This window comes from Acanthochromis polyacanthus, chromosome 10 (genome assembly GCF_021347895.1).
Source record: "Acanthochromis polyacanthus isolate Apoly-LR-REF ecotype Palm Island chromosome 10, KAUST_Apoly_ChrSc, whole genome shotgun sequence".
Lineage (NCBI taxonomy): Eukaryota > Metazoa > Chordata > Actinopteri > Pomacentridae > Acanthochromis > Acanthochromis polyacanthus.
In genome coordinates, this window is record NC_067122.1 from 25,513,229 (window position 1) to 25,531,965 (window position 18,737).

General features: G+C 40.9%; 2 protein-coding genes and 1 long non-coding RNA gene across 4 annotated transcripts in view; all 3 read left to right on the forward strand.

Moving 5' to 3' along the window:
• sncb (synuclein, beta) overlaps positions 1-18,737 on the forward strand; it is a 223,853-nt gene that overhangs the window by 89,105 nt on the left and 116,011 nt on the right. The window lies entirely within an intron of this gene.
• LOC127535778 (uncharacterized) lies at positions 4,522-6,988 on the forward strand. Its single transcript, XR_007944619.1, has 4 exons — positions 4,522-5,052; positions 5,232-5,270; positions 5,683-5,811; positions 6,053-6,988. It is a non-coding gene; the product is annotated as an uncharacterized LOC127535778 (long non-coding RNA).
• On the forward strand, positions 9,937-15,633 carry drd1a (dopamine receptor D1a). Its single transcript, XM_022201731.2, has 2 exons — positions 9,937-10,296; positions 10,634-15,633. The coding sequence occupies exon 2, from the start codon at positions 10,979-10,981 to the stop codon at positions 12,095-12,097; it is 1,119 nt and encodes a 372-aa protein (XP_022057423.1). The 5' UTR covers positions 9,937-10,296; positions 10,634-10,978; the 3' UTR covers positions 12,098-15,633.

Consider the following 18,737-nt stretch of genomic DNA (forward strand, 5'->3'; position numbering starts at 1 on the left):
GAACCCGCTGCTCGGACTCCTGCAAACTGCTTCTCCTTGGTTCTCCCTCCTGGACCCTGTCATTCTCCAAGCTCATCTGTCAGCACCCGAATTCTCCTAGTCTGCCCAGTCTACAGCCAAATCCTCACTCCTTGCCAACTCCTGCCACCGGGGATCTAAAAACAACCGGCGGCGCACTCTGCCTCCCCTCCTCGAACCAACAGCCGCCGAGTCCCCGGTGAGAACGTTGCCCACCCGGCACCCCTCCTCATTCTTCCCTGACAGACTCCGGCTTCCCCTGCCATCAGATCCCACTCATCCTCCTACAATAAACCTTTTAACTGCATCTTGGCCTTGGTGGTGGTTCTCTGCTCGAGTCCGGTCCTGATTGCGTGACAGGCACCTCTGGAAAGGTGTGACAACAGACTTTGTGTTGACTGTAGATTGGTGAATGGCGTGACAAAGGCTGTCATTTCACCTATCCACAAGAGCGTGAGGGACAATTTCTCAATTCGTCTCCTTAAATGGCATTTTCATGTAACGTTGACCGAACAAGCAAGTGAGATTAATTTGTCAATCAAAGCTCTGTAAAAATTCAGCCATGCTTTTGAGTTCAATGAACTTGATCCTGTGACTCTGGCGTTCCCATCAATCATATGTAGCTCTGATACTCTAATTACATTATGATTTACTGGGAAACAAAAACAGCCGAATAGACTGAGAGAGGCTGACCTGGCGGTGAACACTGCTCATATGAGTAGGTTGTACCAGTGTTTCATTCCTAACATAGCCGTTGTTAAGGCACTTCGTATGAAAAGTTTGTCAGAACCCCCCCTCCCACCACACTTTATTGATGTAAAATTTGTGAGGGGAGCAACAGTTTCCTGCCTTTGCGAAGCTGACAGTTTGAGAAGCACGCCCACTTCATGCAGCACTGAGATGTGAGAAGGTGGACTGGAGTTCTCTCCCTGGAGCTTGTGTTTGAACATGCATCTCCCTTTGAATGATTATTTCCCATGTGAACCTTGTCATACACACTAGTTTGCTTCAAGTACTCTATACCACAGTGTGTTGGACTTATGCGGGTTTATTGTCCAAGTACTCCAGCAGAGGCCATCACCTGACTGGTATAGTCAATGTTAAACAATTGTCTCCATCTGTCACCACTTTCACATGTAACAAAATGTGCAAAACTAGAATGTAATGAAAGTGTTCTGCAGGTTATGTCACTGTCACTTAGGACAGTTTTAGCAAAACAAAATGAAAATGATCGTTCAGTGGTTATCGTTTCACTGTGCTCATTTCTGGCTAGTATACGTATGTTACCCACATTCTCTCAAATAACCTGTAAATTCTGAGCATTTTCCATTTGCTCCCAATATGATGTTGTTTCAGCACTTAACTAAGTATCAATAAAAGCTTCAGATGGAGAAAAAAATCAATGACATTAACGTCAGTACCACAAACTGCATATAAAAGATGAATGTAGCAAAGTTTAGTCTTGAAGGTAATACAATGCACAAAATTATCATGTTTTCAAAAAGTGTTGAAACCGTGACCTAAATATGTAGTGAGTGGCGGGAATTGATAGGACTCAGAAACAACCCCACAATTTAATCAATTGTTCCTTGTATCATTTCCGCAACGGTGGATTTGTAGTCGGATGTAGTAGTTCACTTGTTGTCATAGTTACAGTGATGCCATGCTGCTTTCTTGCAATGGGAAATCTTTAACAAATCGATGGATCCAGATTATAAGTCACATCACTGCCAAAATCTAATGAGGTGGCCCTTGTGTCATTTCTGACCTTCCCTGAAAATTTCATTTCAAGTAATTAGATTTTGGCAGTTTTGTGGTCTATAGTCTGGATCCACGGTATTATTAAAAATTTCTGTATAGTTGCAAGATAGCGGCACGGCGTCACTATAACTATGACAACAGGTGAACGCTACGTCAGCTGCCTGCTGACGATCACGATTGCGATCTGACTACAAATCCACTGCTGAGGACTTATCGGGACTTATCCATTGGAAATCATACAACCACCGAGCAGCTTCTGAGTGCTTTTCTTGTTTTTTCTGGAACCCCTATTGACTCCATGTATACAACCTTGGTAGTGGGTGCTGTAAGGTGCTAATAGGCCCCTTACGTTTGACAGTTATTAGTGGGCCTCAGATAAGGCCTGTTTCCTTTCTTGGCTGTTAGCAGCCAACATCATTTGCTTCTATGTGTTGGCATGCAAGTTCCTCTTTTAAAAAATTTCATATCTATACAAATATGAAACACACACACACACTACTGTTCCATTGTGTGATTTTCACTGAAACATTTATCTGGAAGTTGACACACAAGATGTGTGAATTCGCACTTACCAGAAACCGAACATATTTTCAGATTAATAGTGGTTTAACAGTGTGAATGTTAACCTCACTGCAAATGGCATCAGCACAGGAAAATTACTGCTGGGCATCTTTTGTGAGTCATCACTGAGTTCACTAATGGACATGGAAAAGCAAAACAAAAACCATGAAGTCACCAACAGTTAATATTTACACTATAGTCTAAAGCACACGTCATTTTCTGATCACAGAAACTCCAGATATGAGGAAATTAAAAGCAGAAGGGTTGTTCATCTCAGTTTCTTTTGCACTTCAAGAACGGACTTCCTTTTACTCGAACAGCATTCTATATTTGGTTTCTTCTTCAGTCAATAGTGTGCCACATGACCAGAGTTCATTTCAGTTGTAGCGGTGGTTAGACATCATTTGTTTTCAGTTGAATGGTTTCGGTAAAATATGGAACTTGTAGATTTTCAAAGTGGCCACCAGTGCTGACTAACAAGATAAGGAGCTTGGAAAAAAGCAACCTTTGGAGATATTTGAACAGCTGTTTCACCACGACATCAGCAGAGAAAGAACCTGATCTGACCAAGCACCTCAAAAACAACAGCAAACAGACCCACTTGATTAGCCTAGGGGAGAATCTAGTTGACAAAATGCTAGTGCAGCCCTTCACTGAATATTTATAGCTAAACTGTATCACTTCTAGACCACGTGTGACAAACCATAAGGGTGAAGTGATGATAAGTTGTGTGACTCAGGAGGTATAAGTTCCAGTATCTGTCACATGGGTGGGTCAGAGAACCAATGTATGGACAGAGAAGGACAAACTGCTAGAGGCAAAATTAAATCTATTTAAACAAACAAAACCTCATAAAACAACTAGGGGAATACCAACAGGGTTAACTAGACAAAACCAAACCTAACTAAAACCACCTCAAGGACTAGTATAACCTTCACAAATAAGGCAGAATAATACCACTAAGTGGGAAGACAGACCGGATAATGAGGGGGTGGGGGAACTAAACTGAGGCCAACCAAACTTAATACAGAAAACAGGCAAAATTGCAGAAGGCCAAAGAACAACAGTCACTAACAAACCGAACAGGAAGTAAGGCAATCACTTATGAACAAAACAAGGGGAACTAAATTAAAGGGGCATGCAGGCTTGGAGGAATCCAGAGCCCAATGAAAAGCCGGAGTGGGACCAGCGGGAGGCAAGGCAGGACTGGCCAGCGAGTGAGACGCTGATGTTAGACAGACTGGAAGGTGTGGCTAGAAGCAGGCAGGTTGGCAACAGATCGGGGACCGGCAGGGTTACACGGATCTAAGTCTATGGCCTGGTGGAGAGTAAATGAATGAGCTGGGATTATAAATAGCAAGGTAATTATGGGCAGGTGAGTTGATCACTGCAGCTACCTCTAATCACTGCAGTCAGCAGGTTGCAGGCAGGACTGATAGGAAAGGGAGTGCAAGAAGGTGAGTGAGAGAAAAAGAGGGAGAAAGGCAGGGGCTGGAGCAGGGATCATGACAATAACAACCAGAAGAAACTAAAAAAAGAGAGGAATTTTAATCAGTACAACACACACATTGCAAAAACTCAAAATCTTACCAAGTCTATTTGTCTTATTTTTTAGTTAAAATGTCTCATGCCGCTTGATTTAAGATAAATTCACTTAACAAATGACATTTCAGCAAGATGGAGGGACTTGTTCTAAGATAATGCATCTTAAATATCTTGATAAGTCAAAAATCTTGAAATGATCTTGTTTTGAGTTGTATTTTACAAAAAAAAACTCAAAATAAGTTTAATGTATCTCAAATTAGGAGGTTACATGAAAGCAAAAATCTATTTTTGAGTGAAAAACTGCTATTTTTTTTAGCATGTCTGGCTTATTTTAGGATACCTAAGCTTGACAATCCTGGTAAAATACAGCTTAAAATAAGTTTTACCAGCGAATCTTAAGATGTCAATATTCTAAATATCATGTCTTATTTTGAGAAATCTTACCAAGACATTTTTCACTTGTTCTATTGGCAGATTTTTTCACTTATTTCAAGATAAAAGTTTTTTGAATGAAGTTTTTTTTTCTTGTTTTGAGAGGAGCGTTTTTTTCCAGTGCAAACTCAAAATCCAATATTACAAACTTCAAAATGACAAAACTGCAACAGTTGCAACACAGTTTGAGTTCATTGAAGGTCTGTTATCTTTTCGAGAACATCTTTCTTCTCTCTATAGAATGCAGTGAAACACGTTTGTTGGCTTTCACTCGCAACAGAGGTGAAAGACAGGAGAGTCAGAGGTGGTTTCTTAACCTTTTCCCATAAGAGCAGTTTTTTTAATGGCACAGTTCAGAAACTATTAAAAAGTGTAATATTCAGAAAATGTGCCATAAAAAAATGAGTGCTTATTGGCATTTCCAGGTAGGTGTGCAACGATGACATCAACGACTTCCTTTCGTCGAGAACTTCATATAGCTATAAAAAGACTGGGCAGATACTGATCACATCAGTGCTCACTCGAAACACAACGACTAGAAACTTTTAAGGAAGACAGAGAGAGAGACGACGCTGCAGTATGATGAAGTACACGATTGTCTTTGTCCTGCTGCATCTCTGCTACAGTTCTGGGTCAGACACAAACCAGAACAACGAGAACCTGAACAACGAGATTATACGAAGTCTGACCAACCTCACTGAACTCTGCAAAGACAACAAAGTCAATTTCACATCTGTAAGTATCACAAACTGATGCTATCAGACTTTGCTTCATTTAACACTAGCAGCTAGGTGTTACAAAACTGCACCGCGGCTTCATCTGTATCACTCTCAATGACGGTGTTTCTCACACTAAGATTCTTCTGATACATGGTGAATAACACATTAAATAGATTCATTTCTTTGTCCTTGCAGCTAAACACTGTGGTTGTACCAGGAACGTACAAAAACCCTGTAAGTATCACACCTTTTCATCGTCTTCATTTTGAATGGTTCAGACAAATCCCTGTAGCTAAAAATAGAACAGAATAGAAATACTTCATTAATTTGTTTTCAACAGTAGAAACAGTACAGTTCCCACCATCATAAATACAGAAAAATAAGCAGAAATGTAAAAAAAAAAAAAAAATCATACATAAAAAGCTAAATGTGCTATATAAAGAAAGTACAAATGTTATAGTGTTTCATAGCGCAAATAGTGTCCAACAGTGTAAGAATATTAAAAAAGGTACCAATTACAGAACTAGAAAAAGAAAAAGATGTCAAAATGTACAGGAAAATTTTTTAGCAAATGTAATTTAAAATGTAAAAATGCTGTGTCTTTGACAGAACATGCAGACTGAACTCTGTCATTTTTCCATTGCAGTCTGCCTGTGTGGGCGTCTACAGCAGGAAGCTGAGGGATCTTCTGAACAACGTAACAGTCCATGATGACGCCAAAATTATTCTGAAAGGTCTAACGCTTCAGCTGCAGCATCTGGAATCGAATCAAGAGGTAAATTATTAGAAATGACTTAATTCTAATTTAACCCATAAGAACCCACGGTGACACCAGTGTAACAAGCACTTTGAGTGCCCAAGTCTCTTCCTTGTAAAGTTTTATGTCTGACCTTAACTCAATAAGTCCTTTAAGGAAAAATGGGTCTGGGTTCTTATGGGCTAGACATTAAGAACAGACTGTTTTCTGACTGTCGCATCAGCATTAAAACATGTTGTTTTTTTCTTCCATTTTTCAGAATGACAATTGCCAAATGAAGCGGAACATCAAAAAACCTTTTCCAGCAAAAAATCTTTTTCTGTCTTACAAGAACTTCTTCAGGAGACTCAACAACAGAAGATGAAGACTCAAGCCTGCTTTTTGTTTCATGCAGGGCAGCTTCAACTGCTACTGACTGAGAGTTTTTGTTTATTTCTTTGCGGCTAAAGATTTCACAGAAAATGAGATGATAGACCTGTGAATGTATCACATATGTATTTTTACACATTTCAAATTCAAGATTGGTCAAAAATGACTTTTATTTATTTATTTGAATTATTTATTTCTATTTATTTTTTTAATGTATTTATTTGTATGCAAGTGTTGGTTTAATCAGCCATTTGGTACAGGTGCTTCATAAAACCAACTGATGATGACATGTGATATTCACAATGTGAAAAACAGTATTTCAGTCCAAAGGTGTTGTGCTGCTGCCTTCAAATAAATCAACTACTTTTATAATTTGTTCTCGTTAATTCTTTTTTCACAAAAAATAGACTGCCACTTTGTACCACTCAAATGCATACATCACTGGTGAAGCAGAGCCACAGACCTGCCTGTGTAAGTCTTTTTTTCTATGAAGCACTCAAGTCCCTGGTTTCTCCTTCAGCGTTTGGTCTTTAACAACATTCCAGCTTTCTTTTTTTCTCAATGACAACATGCTGGATGAAAATTACGAGGCTAATGCTATAATGTGTAGTCTGACCTCATGGTGACAGTGTTGTCACAGTCCCACAATGCTTAAGCACAGACACAGTGATACAGAAGTTTGTCTCATCATCTCATTCCACTAATTGTGCATCGTCGATTCATTTCCTCGCCTCCCTTCATTGTGTCTTAGTCCCTCCGACCCGAGATACGAGGAGAGAGCAATAGCGAGGTAACAAGTATTTAACGAAATGAGACATCCTTGCCTCAGGCCTGCAATTTTAAAGTGGCGTCAATAAAATATGACAAACGGCACAGCAGCATCATGTGCTCATTGTTTTGTTACCACTGTATGATCTCCTGAAGGGTGTCCATGATGTACAGTATGCATCTATTTATTCTTAATCCATATCACAACATGGCGGAATGCCACAAAACAACTGTATACTGTGTTTGCTTGCTTATTTATTTGTTTATTAGCCCTGCTCTTGCCATTGTTTGCATATTCCAGCTTTGTGTCTGCCGTAATCAAAATATGAGAATCAAAATAGAGAGATGAGAGGAGCCTTGGTTTATTATTAACCCTCGTGTCATCCTGCCGGTCAAAACTGACACGTTTTAGAGTTTGAAAATGTGAGAAAAAAAATGTATTTTCACAGGGAAACTTCTGATGTTCACATTTTCAACATTTTTGGGAAATCTTTGAAAATTTTTTGGTGGTAAAAAGAAATGTTAAAAATGTTTCTTAAGAACATTCGCCAAAAAACAACCAAAATCCAGCAAAATTCGCTGGATTTTGGTTGATTCTTTTTTGTTTTTAATGCTCTTAAAGAAAATATTAGAAGTTTTACTGATATATATGCAATCATTTTAGATATTTTTAGGATTTTTTGGGAGATTTTTACTTATTATTTGAAAATATTTACAAGAATTTTCTTACCACATTTGGGGGATCTTTTTTATTTTAAAAATAAAATTTGTAAGGGAAATTTTTACGGAATTACTGGAATTTTCTTCCTGAAGGTTTTTCAGATTTTCAGAAATTTGGGAAAGCTTTTTGTTAAATTCTTGAATTTTTTCAGACAAGGAAACAATATTTTTCGGAGCCTGTAAGTGAGGACAACAGCAGGATTAACATGATGACACTTGCAGCTGGTTTCAGGCTTCATTCAAGGTAGCACTTTTTTTGTTATTGGACATGTCTAATAATGACCACACTACTAAAGATGCTAATCGTGACATCCAGAAATTTCATTTATGAGTTTTAAGCAAAGCCTGACAAAGACAAAGCCATTCAGAACATATGCCACATGTTATCGGAGGTGAAATCTTTCGGTTTTGATATATGCAAAAGTGTGTTTATCCTGTGTGTGTGTGTGGATACAAATAGATTGTAAAACCATCTCAGGTGAAGAGTTGGTGGAAGACGCGTTGGAGGAAAAAAGGACGTAGAAGTTCCCCACCTCCTGTGAAAGCGTGACTAAAGTGGCTTCGCAGGCGACAACAAAACATGCAACCAGAACAAGGGAGAGTGGCAGTGAATCAGTGGAGCTTTTATCTATTCTACCCATCTGGAGAGTGGTAAAAGTTGACATGTTTGCACGCCAGTAGACAAAAAAACCACGTGGATATGCATCAGCTTTCACAGATCTGAACGGCTGATAAATACGCAGCGATGTGCACTCTCACTCGTGCACTCATCACACGAACATGCAGCAGTGCACCGCAGAGGTTTGTGGTTCCTAAAACAGTCTGTTTTGCTCTCGGCCATCTTGCTCAGAGGGTTTGTGCATTTTGTGGGTGGCTGGTTACCTGTCATCTCTCATCAGACCAAAAAAATGCAGATCATTGAAAGCCGAACCACCTCGAGTCACCAGAAGCAGCACGAGGCGAATGACATGACAGAGATGGTGAAAAGATAATCTGCAGATGCCTTATCTATTCTCATACTTCTTTTTAGTCACATCACTCTGCCTGGAGAGCGAATGACTCACGGTAAGTAAGATTCACTGGTTTGGATGATCATCGTGTGTGGGAAAACAGTGACATGAAAGTCTCTGAACTGCATTGGAGACAAGATAGAAGAGCACCAGCTGCACCTTTGAACACAGAAAACCAGCACAAAGGGAGGCAGGTGGAGAAAGATGCTGTGAAATATACGCCAACGGTGACCACAATTCACCTGTCTACGCTCTGACCTTTCACTCCTCACCCCTGTCTGGCTGATGTGTCTTTCATGTCCAGCCAGCACTCAGCATAGAGTCTCAAAAACAGAGTAGGAGGGACCATGAAGGGATGAAGTTCTCCAGCACACATGTGGATTGACAACAAACCACACAGAGACTCTCATAATAAATACAGTGAGGACTGGAAAGGGATATTATGACTAATTTGCTGGTTTAGGGGCCGATTTTAAACAGGAGAGGAAACAAGAGTCGGAAAAAGCAACCAGTGTAAAAGATTAGAAAACAGTGCAAGAAAATGTATGGAAAATATCTTAATAGAAATCTCACATTTGAAGAATACACACAGTTTTTCTCACTTCTCCATTCTGTGCATCGTAAAAGGAGGTTGGTGGCTTTAAACCATCTATTTAAACATCTAACAGAGTGGATGTTTGCTGAGGAAAAGGTTAAAAGCTGCTTCCTCTTCTTCCGTCAGAAGCACTCACATCAGTGCAGTGACAGCTGGCATGTCACGATAGTTTCTGCTTCCCATGATGCTCTGCATGAAAGATTCCAGCCTCAATAGAAAACCAGTGGAGGGGTTTTACTGAGCCTGGCTGCTGGGATTTTTTACGCGCAGGATTTATCAGTCAGAGCAGATAATCATGACTGCGGCTGGGGGATCTCATTTTTTATCTTCTATCAGGGCATAAACCTGTCTTTCATACAAGTCTCTGGTTTACTGGTGAAATCCCTTGAAGGAGATTCTCTCCACTCCGTGCGTCCTGCAGAGACGCATTAGTTGCGTTTCTCCATTAGGTGGCCTCAGCGACCCACTGCACCTGACTGTTTTGTTCTGATTTTAGAACCTGAATCATAATTTTATTAAACTACACTAAAAATAGTCAGATTAAGAGAAAACACTGCTGAGAAGTATTTGATATAAAAGGCAATTTGGCGCTTTTTTGCCTCTAATCTCTGCTTAAAAAGGACAAGTCAAGACTTACCAGTTTCAGTTATTATACAGAAGTACACAGAGATTTGTGGCCACAGTCGCACGCTTTCATCCTTGCTTCACTTTCTCTTGAATGGGACAGTGTGAGAGCGCGCGGTGGGGAGCTGAGCTCTTCGGGTTTGGCCGCAGACGCGCGCTGTGGCTGCAGGAGGACGCAGCCACAGCGCTGATGGCTCAGTGACATCTGAATCCCGTGGTGTGTTGTCATTTCTGCAGAATAACAGCGAGCGACGTGGAGCCCGAGGAGGACATAATCGGACCGTCCTTTTGCGCTGTTGTTGGTTGGACATAGACACTGGATGGCCTCTAGATGCACTTTGTACAGGGAAGTTCGCGTGGAAGCGATGGGACGTTTTTTTTTACATGCGATGTCAGACGACAGCTGACCGCATCTCTGTGAGTAATGAAATGAAAGAAAATGATTAGAAATATTTAAAAATGAAAGAAAGAAAGGAAAGAAAACCGCAGAGTAGTGTATGTATGTAGGAAGGTGTGACTCGTATGCCTTAATTACAGTCTGCTCATGGGAAAATCCTTCTCTGGCATTTTAGGTTTGTTATTTACAATAGAATCATTTGCAGTCCACAAGCTACAATCTATTACAAGGGCTAAACAAGAAACCAAAATGAAGAAGTAATATTTTAAACATGCAGCATCCTCATGGTGTCAGCCATTTCTAAATTAAGACATATAACTACTGTTTATTAATTATTTGTATTTATTTAATCTACAGGGATGCTGGTGAGTTCACTCACTTAGAAAGAAGATTACTAACATCCCCCTGATTTTGGACTGCAGGCCAGACACAGAAGAATCAGTCATTACACAAAGGAATTAAGTCACCTCTAACCTTTCATCACTACAGCTCAAATGATGTCAAATCTAATTTACAAAATCAGGTTTCAAATGTCCAATTTGGAGAGGATTCGCCTCGGACATCCGATCTTATCTTTTACCGGAAGTTGCAATGTAGGAGATTTTTTGCGAGGCTGGAGAACAGGAGCCTCCTAGATTCCAATCTTGTGGATGAAAATGTAGCACTATGACATAAACTCCTCAAACCCGCACATGTTCAGGGATGGAGCTCGTGAACTTTACGACTGTCATCGACAATGGGTTTTTGGACGAGGCGCCATCGAGCCGTGTTCTGACTGGCTGCTTCCTCTCGCTGCTCATTCTCACCACCTTGCTGGGGAACACACTGGTTTGTGCAGCCGTCACCAAGTTTCGGCACCTGCGCTCTAAGGTGACCAACTTTTTCGTGATCTCGTTGGCCGTGTCCGACCTCTTGGTTGCCATCTTAGTGATGCCGTGGAAGGCGGTAACGGAGATCACCGGGTTCTGGCCATTTGGCTCCTTTTGTGACACCTGGGTGGCTTTCGACATCATGTGCTCCACGGCATCCATTTTAAACCTCTGCGTCATAAGCCTGGACCGCTACTGGGCCATCTCGAGCCCCTTTCGCTATGAGAGGAAGATGACACCCAGAGTGGCCTATGTGATGATCAGCGTGGCCTGGACGCTGTCTGTCCTCATTTCCTTCATCCCGGTGCAGCTCAACTGGCACAAGGCCCAAACTAAATCTTACACCTCTCTCACTGGGTCATCTGTCTCTCTGAGATCAAATGCTACATCTCACAGCAGCCTAGAGAATTGTGACTCCAGCTTGAACAGGACCTACGCCATCTCCACCTCTCTCATAAGCTTCTACATCCCTGTGGTCATTATGGTGGCCACCTACACCCAGATTTACCGCATCGCCCACAGACAAATCAGGAGGATCTCTGCCCTGGAACGGGCGGCCGAAAGTGCGAAGAACAGACATGACAGCATGGGCGGAAGTTCCAGCATCGCAGAGTCCGAGAGCTCCTTCAAAATGACATTCAAGAGGGAGACAAAGGTGCTGAAGACGCTGTCTGTGATAATGGGGGTGTTCGTGTGCTGCTGGCTCCCATTTTTCATCCTCAACTGCATGGTGCCCTTCTGCGAGCAGTCGAGCGGAGGGGAGGCTTTCACCTGCATCAGCCCCACCACGTTTGACGTGTTCGTGTGGTTCGGCTGGGCTAATTCCTCCCTCAACCCCATCATCTATGCCTTCAATGCAGATTTCCGCAAGGCCTTCTCCATCCTGCTGGGCTGCCAGAGACTGCATCCAGGAGGCCACAACATAGAGACGGCCAGTCTAAACAAGAAATGACTCATGACTCTCTCACAGCACTGACTCATCCCTTAATGCTAAGAGTCCAAGAGTTCCTGTTGCAGCCAGTCTCATCAACTTCATATCAGGACGCCGCTCACTGTGCTAACGGTTTGATTGACTGAGCGATACTGTGAGCTTGTATGTGCCCACGTTTGGATTAGGTGAGTGGTCTGCCTATTGTGCAGACTGTCTATGCTCACTGTGGTTGCTACGCTGACTTCAGAAGACAGAAGCTCCTGAAAAAGGAGAGGGGATTTGGGATTAAGTCTCCCCCGCTGTTATGCCTGAGATCTGGGAGTGCAGCGGCGCTGACACACTCCTGGAATAGATAATCCCATGACTGGGCAGCCTAATGGTGTCACACATTGCTCTCTTCAGTACCACCATACGCAGATACACAAAAGGAAACACTGTCAAAACATGCTCCTCCAAATACAGTGTAACTGTAGAACCCCGCATGCACACTACAGCAAATTACACGACACATAAACACTCGTTACATTTAAATCCTGGGCTCTGCAAGGACCCCTGCAGTAAAGCAGCGAACCAAATCACGCTGAGCAAAGGGATCGGTAAAATACATCCACAAGTGACTTAATCTTACAGCCGGAATGAAACCAGATTTGATCTAGAATATAAATGTTTGAAAAGAGAGCTTGCAGAAGTGGAGACACAGACATGAAAAATGCAGATTTTCTAACTGCATATAAAGGTTCATAAATGTTATTTATATATCATTCAAATGTCAAATTGTTACAACTTCAAACCAAATTTACTCAACAAGCACCTCATGAATTATTTGTTCACTGGTTGAAAGTGTTTTATGGATGAGTGTCTCATATTACCGCGTGTGTCCTGTATTTTTCCTGAACAACAGCTGATGACCTCTTTCAGGGAAAAGCTCTGACAAAGGTCTGGTGTGACTTGATTTGGACATCAAACACAACAGCTAACAGCTGAATTAGGTTTGAGTCAAACTGCTGCTCTTTACATTGAAATATTCGAGGATCGTTATTAATATAATATCTATTAATATATAAAAATGGGTCTTGTTCTTATAGGCTTGGTTCCGATATTCCTATTTCAGTTCAATTACCAAATCAAATCAGGGCATGAAACAGAAGCTGCCAGATGATCAAACAGGTGGCAAACAAGCCCTCGGTTTAGATTATTAAAGCCACCTTGCTTGGAGGCGCATTTGAAAGAACACAGGAAATGTCGCTACTAATCCTTAATAGCACAAGAGAACTGTATGGCTCATACCAGGGCAGTCACTCAAAATTTAGGTTAGAAAGAGAGAGCAAGAATATAATTTATTTGAATGAATTTCAAAACAAATCGCAACTTTTATTGTAGAGTAAACGTTCAGTTCATTCAATACTTCTTCCCTCTTTCCTTGAAAAATAAACTAATGCAGCTGAAATGCTTTCTACAAAGTCAGGAAATTGTTTTAATATTGTCCATTATTGGAGCTGGAACCTGGTTTATTGAGCACAACATGATTTGCAATGAATTAGAGGAACAGTGCATTTTAGAAATATCTGAATTCATTTCATGTTGTGCTTACACACCATACGCTTTTAACAAATAATTACAGACACGAGTTTCATTATTTCTCTACTTTGAATGTACTGCAGATTGACTTTCAAATAAAAACAGACACGACTAAGGGAAGCTCCTTGTTGAATGAGGAAGTCTGTCTGTTTGGGTAATAATTACAGTTTCCATTTTTTTCTAAGGGTTTGATTTTTTTTCTTCCATATAAATTTGACTAAGCTGAGGGTTTGTTCTCCAGCCTGTGATCTGATTATCTGACTGCTTGTATTTCTCATTAGATGTATTTTTAGACGCCTGATCCCAGATTTCAGGAGATGAACAAATAGCTCCACATTTGGAAAATATGCCTATTAGCTGAACAGTTAATTGATTTCAAATGGAATGGACTTAGCAATGAGACTAATGCTGTGATTCAGCTGTATTTAATTCGAGCAGATAAAAACTTTCTCGGGCTCTTTATTTTTGCCCGTTGACCAATTAGCAGTATGTTGTTCAGTCGTTAATGTTGTGGTTCGACTGAGATAAGCCCAGACTCAGAATCATTACTCAGTATTAACACCTGGTACATTTTGCAGTGTCTGATCCTGAATTTAAACTGTTGTTTTACAAATTCATGTTGTCCTACTTGAGTGACAGTCACACGTTTCATCAACATGTGTTAAATCTATTACACATCAACTGTAATGCAAAAACAAGAATTATATCGCAAACTAAATTACAATATCTGTCACAAAAACTGCAATGAAATATTTTCACCAAGTCATTCTGCTGTTCTTTTAGCTATCTTTGAGTACTGTACAGAGACAGTCGGTAACATCACCTGAACAGCAGTTTTGAAGCTCGGATGGCCTTTTTACATCTCTGGGTCATGTTCTGTCCTAAAACAGCAGCTAATTGTCACTCAAAGTGGCCGCACTGATAATTATTGATAACTTCAAGGCAAAATACAATTCAAACAGGCGAGTTATTTTGAAATTCACCTGCTGTACAGTTTTCACAAGCGAACAAATTAGCTACATAGACCAAAAACGATTTTCATACCAGGCTGTAAACATATATATTTGTGCTGTAAAGTTGCGCATATCAGCATACTGATCTGTGAGGACTGACTCTTTAGGAGCCAGATTCAAGCAGTCATTCGAGGAACTGCATATAACTTGATATAACACCACAACTCATTTCAGGACTTTAAATCAGATTATTTGCATAAAATGATTAAAACAGTGAGCTTTAGAACTGCTGGTAAACTTTATTTTGCTTTTTATGTAACATTTAGCCAGTTATTTTCCCACTACTTCCAAAAAGCTTTGCTAAGTTAAGCTAACCTTCTTTTGGCTTTCATGTTTCACAGACAGATATGAAAATGCTACCGACCCTCTAATCCATCTCTTGACAGAATCATTCACAGTTTAGAGAAATCAGGGCCAGAATTATGAGAATAAGACCCAGGACTTTATACCATTGCAAGAATGAACATGAAGAACTGGACAGCTCCTCCGCAATGAGTGAGCATTACTGACACAAACAAATTTGTAAGTGTATGTTAAAGTTATTACTTTAGAATATGCAGGTCTGACCATTGCGTACCTGTTTGTGTTGCATTCATAACTGTGTAACCCATCAGAAGAAACAGTTGTGTGGTGTCTGCTTCAGCCATGTGGAAACATCTCAAAGCACAGGTTAATAAACGTTTGTGTCCATTTTTATAAAGTCCACTGTGTGGTGTTTGTGAGTTTGGCCGTGCAGCTTTGACCTCCTCGTATCAAACTTCCTGAAGCCAATTTCACACCAGAGTCTAAAGGGTAAAAATCGAATGGGACCAGCTGTATTTCACGTCCAGAACTTCACTCCCACATACCTCTGGTGTTCGTGTGTCTGTTCGTTCTGGTGATGTATTGCCATCATTAGCAAAGTGAAGCACTCGATCTGGAGTCATGAATAGCCTGAAATAATAAAGTAGTGCAACTGCTGCGGCACCTCTTTGTCACCACTGTTGGCTTTGTTTCATTCAATAATTGCATTAAAGCAAATTTTCACCCTCTCACGCTATAAGCTACACAAGCATTTTGGGTCTTGTACACTTTTGTAGTCTCTGTCAAGCAGACTGTCGACTTATTTCCGTTCGTTGATGAAAGAAATGTGATCATAAATTGCAGTTCTTGCTGGTTCACTAAATTTTTGTATCAAGGATGGACCTGTCACAGAAACTTACATGCCCTAATCTATTCAGATGTTTGAAAGGGGACTGAGAGTGCAACTGAGGTAGCTGGAGTGTGAAAGGAGAAGAGAGCAGAGCAGCGACAAGGACGTGTGATGGATTTTATTTTGCAAGACCCAGTTGAATATTCCCTCCCATATTAGCGTGCTGCATCATAAAAGATAAATCAAAATCTCAGTTGGTTTTGTGTTAAGTTTTTGCTAATTAATGCTCATGAATATCTCTGTAGATGGTCCTCAGTGGCCATAAAAAATGAAATTTGATTCATTTTAGTGTGAAATGGTTACTTTGTCTTGTCAGAAGAGCACTTTAAAGCAATTACAGAGTCATAAATGATTCCCATTAAACAAATAAGCCTCCAAAGACAGATCTTTTAATCAATTCATGCTTATGCTCATTAGAAATATGAAAAACTATAAATACTATGAGGGGAAGTGTGTCTCTGCCATACAATCACACACACACACACACACACACACACACACACACACACACACACACACACACACACACACACACACACACACACACACACACACACACACACACACACACACACACACACACACGTCCTTTAAAGTCCGCTTTCTCTGGGTCCCGGACTGTCCTTGCCTCTGTGAAACCTCCTCAAGCGTGCTACGGGAATGGAACAGCAATTAATTTGACTGACATCATTCAGAGTGATGGCCGAGGTGGCGACAAGACAGGATGTGTGCATGTGTGGGTGAAACTGTGTGTACTGCTACTATCACCTGCTCCAACACCCAAAACCAGAGTCCTTGCAGTGTCAATGGCACTCTATAAAAACAGAGAGTTAATTTCCTTTGCCTTGTTATGTTTTGTTTTTGTTTTTTAGCCCACTGGAGCTTGTGACATTCTCAAACTGATACTGTCTTTTTAGATTGGCACATCAGAAAAGGGATGTTAGACATGGCAACTTCAGATGATGCTAATGACTGGCCCTGGGGAAATGATTTACTGAGACAGGGAGGGAGAGAAAGAAAGGGGCAAGGAGACAGACAGAGTCTTATGTAAGAATCAAGCGATGACAACTAAAAAAAAAAAGATGCAAAGGATGCTCTGTAAATATCACAACCAGCCAGGAAGTGTTATCAAAATCACACTGGTCTGACATCCACAATGAAGTCCCATCTGACCTCAAGCTGTTTATTTACAGGGAGGCACACCTGAGCATGTGAAAGTGGCTTTTTTTAATGTACTTAATGATTTCTGTGCCACCCTCTCTCCTCTCTGGGAATCAAAATGCAATTAAACAGTTTGCAATCATCTGTATTGCTCTCCATTAAATATGTATTATTCAAAACTGGAAGAGCTATCATAATTGCACTCGAGCCTAATGCATTTTTAATATCTCACACAACACCAAGATAAGCATAATTGAGAGCGAGCGTGTCAGTGACTCCAGCCAAAATGCGTCAGCACAATGACGTGACGACAGATATGGACGCTCTTTGCACGCTCAAAAAAAAAAAAAAAACAGGTTTCTGGTTTCATTGATGACATAAATCATTGACTTACATTTCCTTTCAGCTGATTTAGATGAGAAAGATGAAGAAGAAGTAAACACGTCGCATCAGGAAATGCACGCACACATCTTGAGATTAGGGGGAATCTCTTTATTTAAGGGTTGGAGAGGGCTAACTTTGTAACAGAGCAAATTCAGAAGCATGTAAACACATATCAGATCCCAGCAAAAGGTTATTTTACCCACAAATAGATACACAAGCCTTTGCCAGTGATCGCCCTGCAAATCTTTCGACCTTTAGTGTCCGTCCTCTGCAGCGAGCGCCTTCGTTTCTCTTCCTCATTTACGCTTTCTTATCACACTCCTCTGCTCTCTTCCTCCACCCTCGCTCTGTTTACTGTTTGTGCTGCGGGCGGCTGGCAGCGCTGTGTTGCCATTCGTCACTCCAACTGGCTCCAGTGGAGAGGACAGGCCCTCTGACCCCACCACTGGGAAAGGGGCAAGGGAACGAGGGGGAAAGCAGAATCACAGAGGGCTCTTCAGCGAGACATCAGAGCAGAGGAAAATAATTACAAGAGGGAGAGGCACGACAATCCGGGACTAATTAAATCTTAGCAAAGGTGTTTTGTTTAGTTTTTTTGCTTTCTTGTCAGGAATTAGATGAGAAGATCGATATAGCTCTTTTTTTGCCCTTGAACAGTACAAAACTATAGTGTACACATGACACTGCCATTTTACAGAGGGTTTAACTGGCAGATATGAGAGTTGTATTAATCCTTTCATAAAACGTAAACAAGAAATTCAACTATTCCTGTAGCTTGGTGACCACACACAAATGATTGTAACAACATCAAGGCGTATAAAGTGTTAAAATTAACTATTGGTGTAGAGGCTAAGCCAATGCTTGAAGCCCCTGAGGTGCTTCACCAGGATTTAAATAGTTGACACGCCGACAACTTTACCGCGTCTGATGAAGAGAGCCGAGACCAATGCTTACTGTTCCAATAATCTGCATTTATTACTCCAAATAAGTATAATCCAACAGCTTTAATCTAAAACAAACAATTCATTGTTACCGGCTTTCAGCAGCGGCTTCAACAGCGGTCAAAACTGTTTATTTCCTTCTGGGCGGAACACCTGCCCGGACAAAGATTGGTTCCTATTTATAATAATTGAGCTCATTGGCTCCTACAATTGGATTAAATACCATCAAAAAGACTCAGTAAGACAAACCTTAGACGTCTGTGAAACTAGAGGAATGAAGACTGTTCTCTCAAAGATATTAGGTGTCTTAATGATGGTGGTGGAGCGCACGGTTTCACATGCCATGCCAAAAACAAGAAGGTCTTAAGCAATAAGTGATTTAAGAGGGGAAT

Bases quoted from the DNA above. Each gene is read 5' to 3' on its own strand.
- drd1a (XM_022201731.2), top strand. From the start codon at position 10,979: ATGGAGCTCGTGAACTTTACGACTGTCATCGACAATGGGTTTTTGGAC.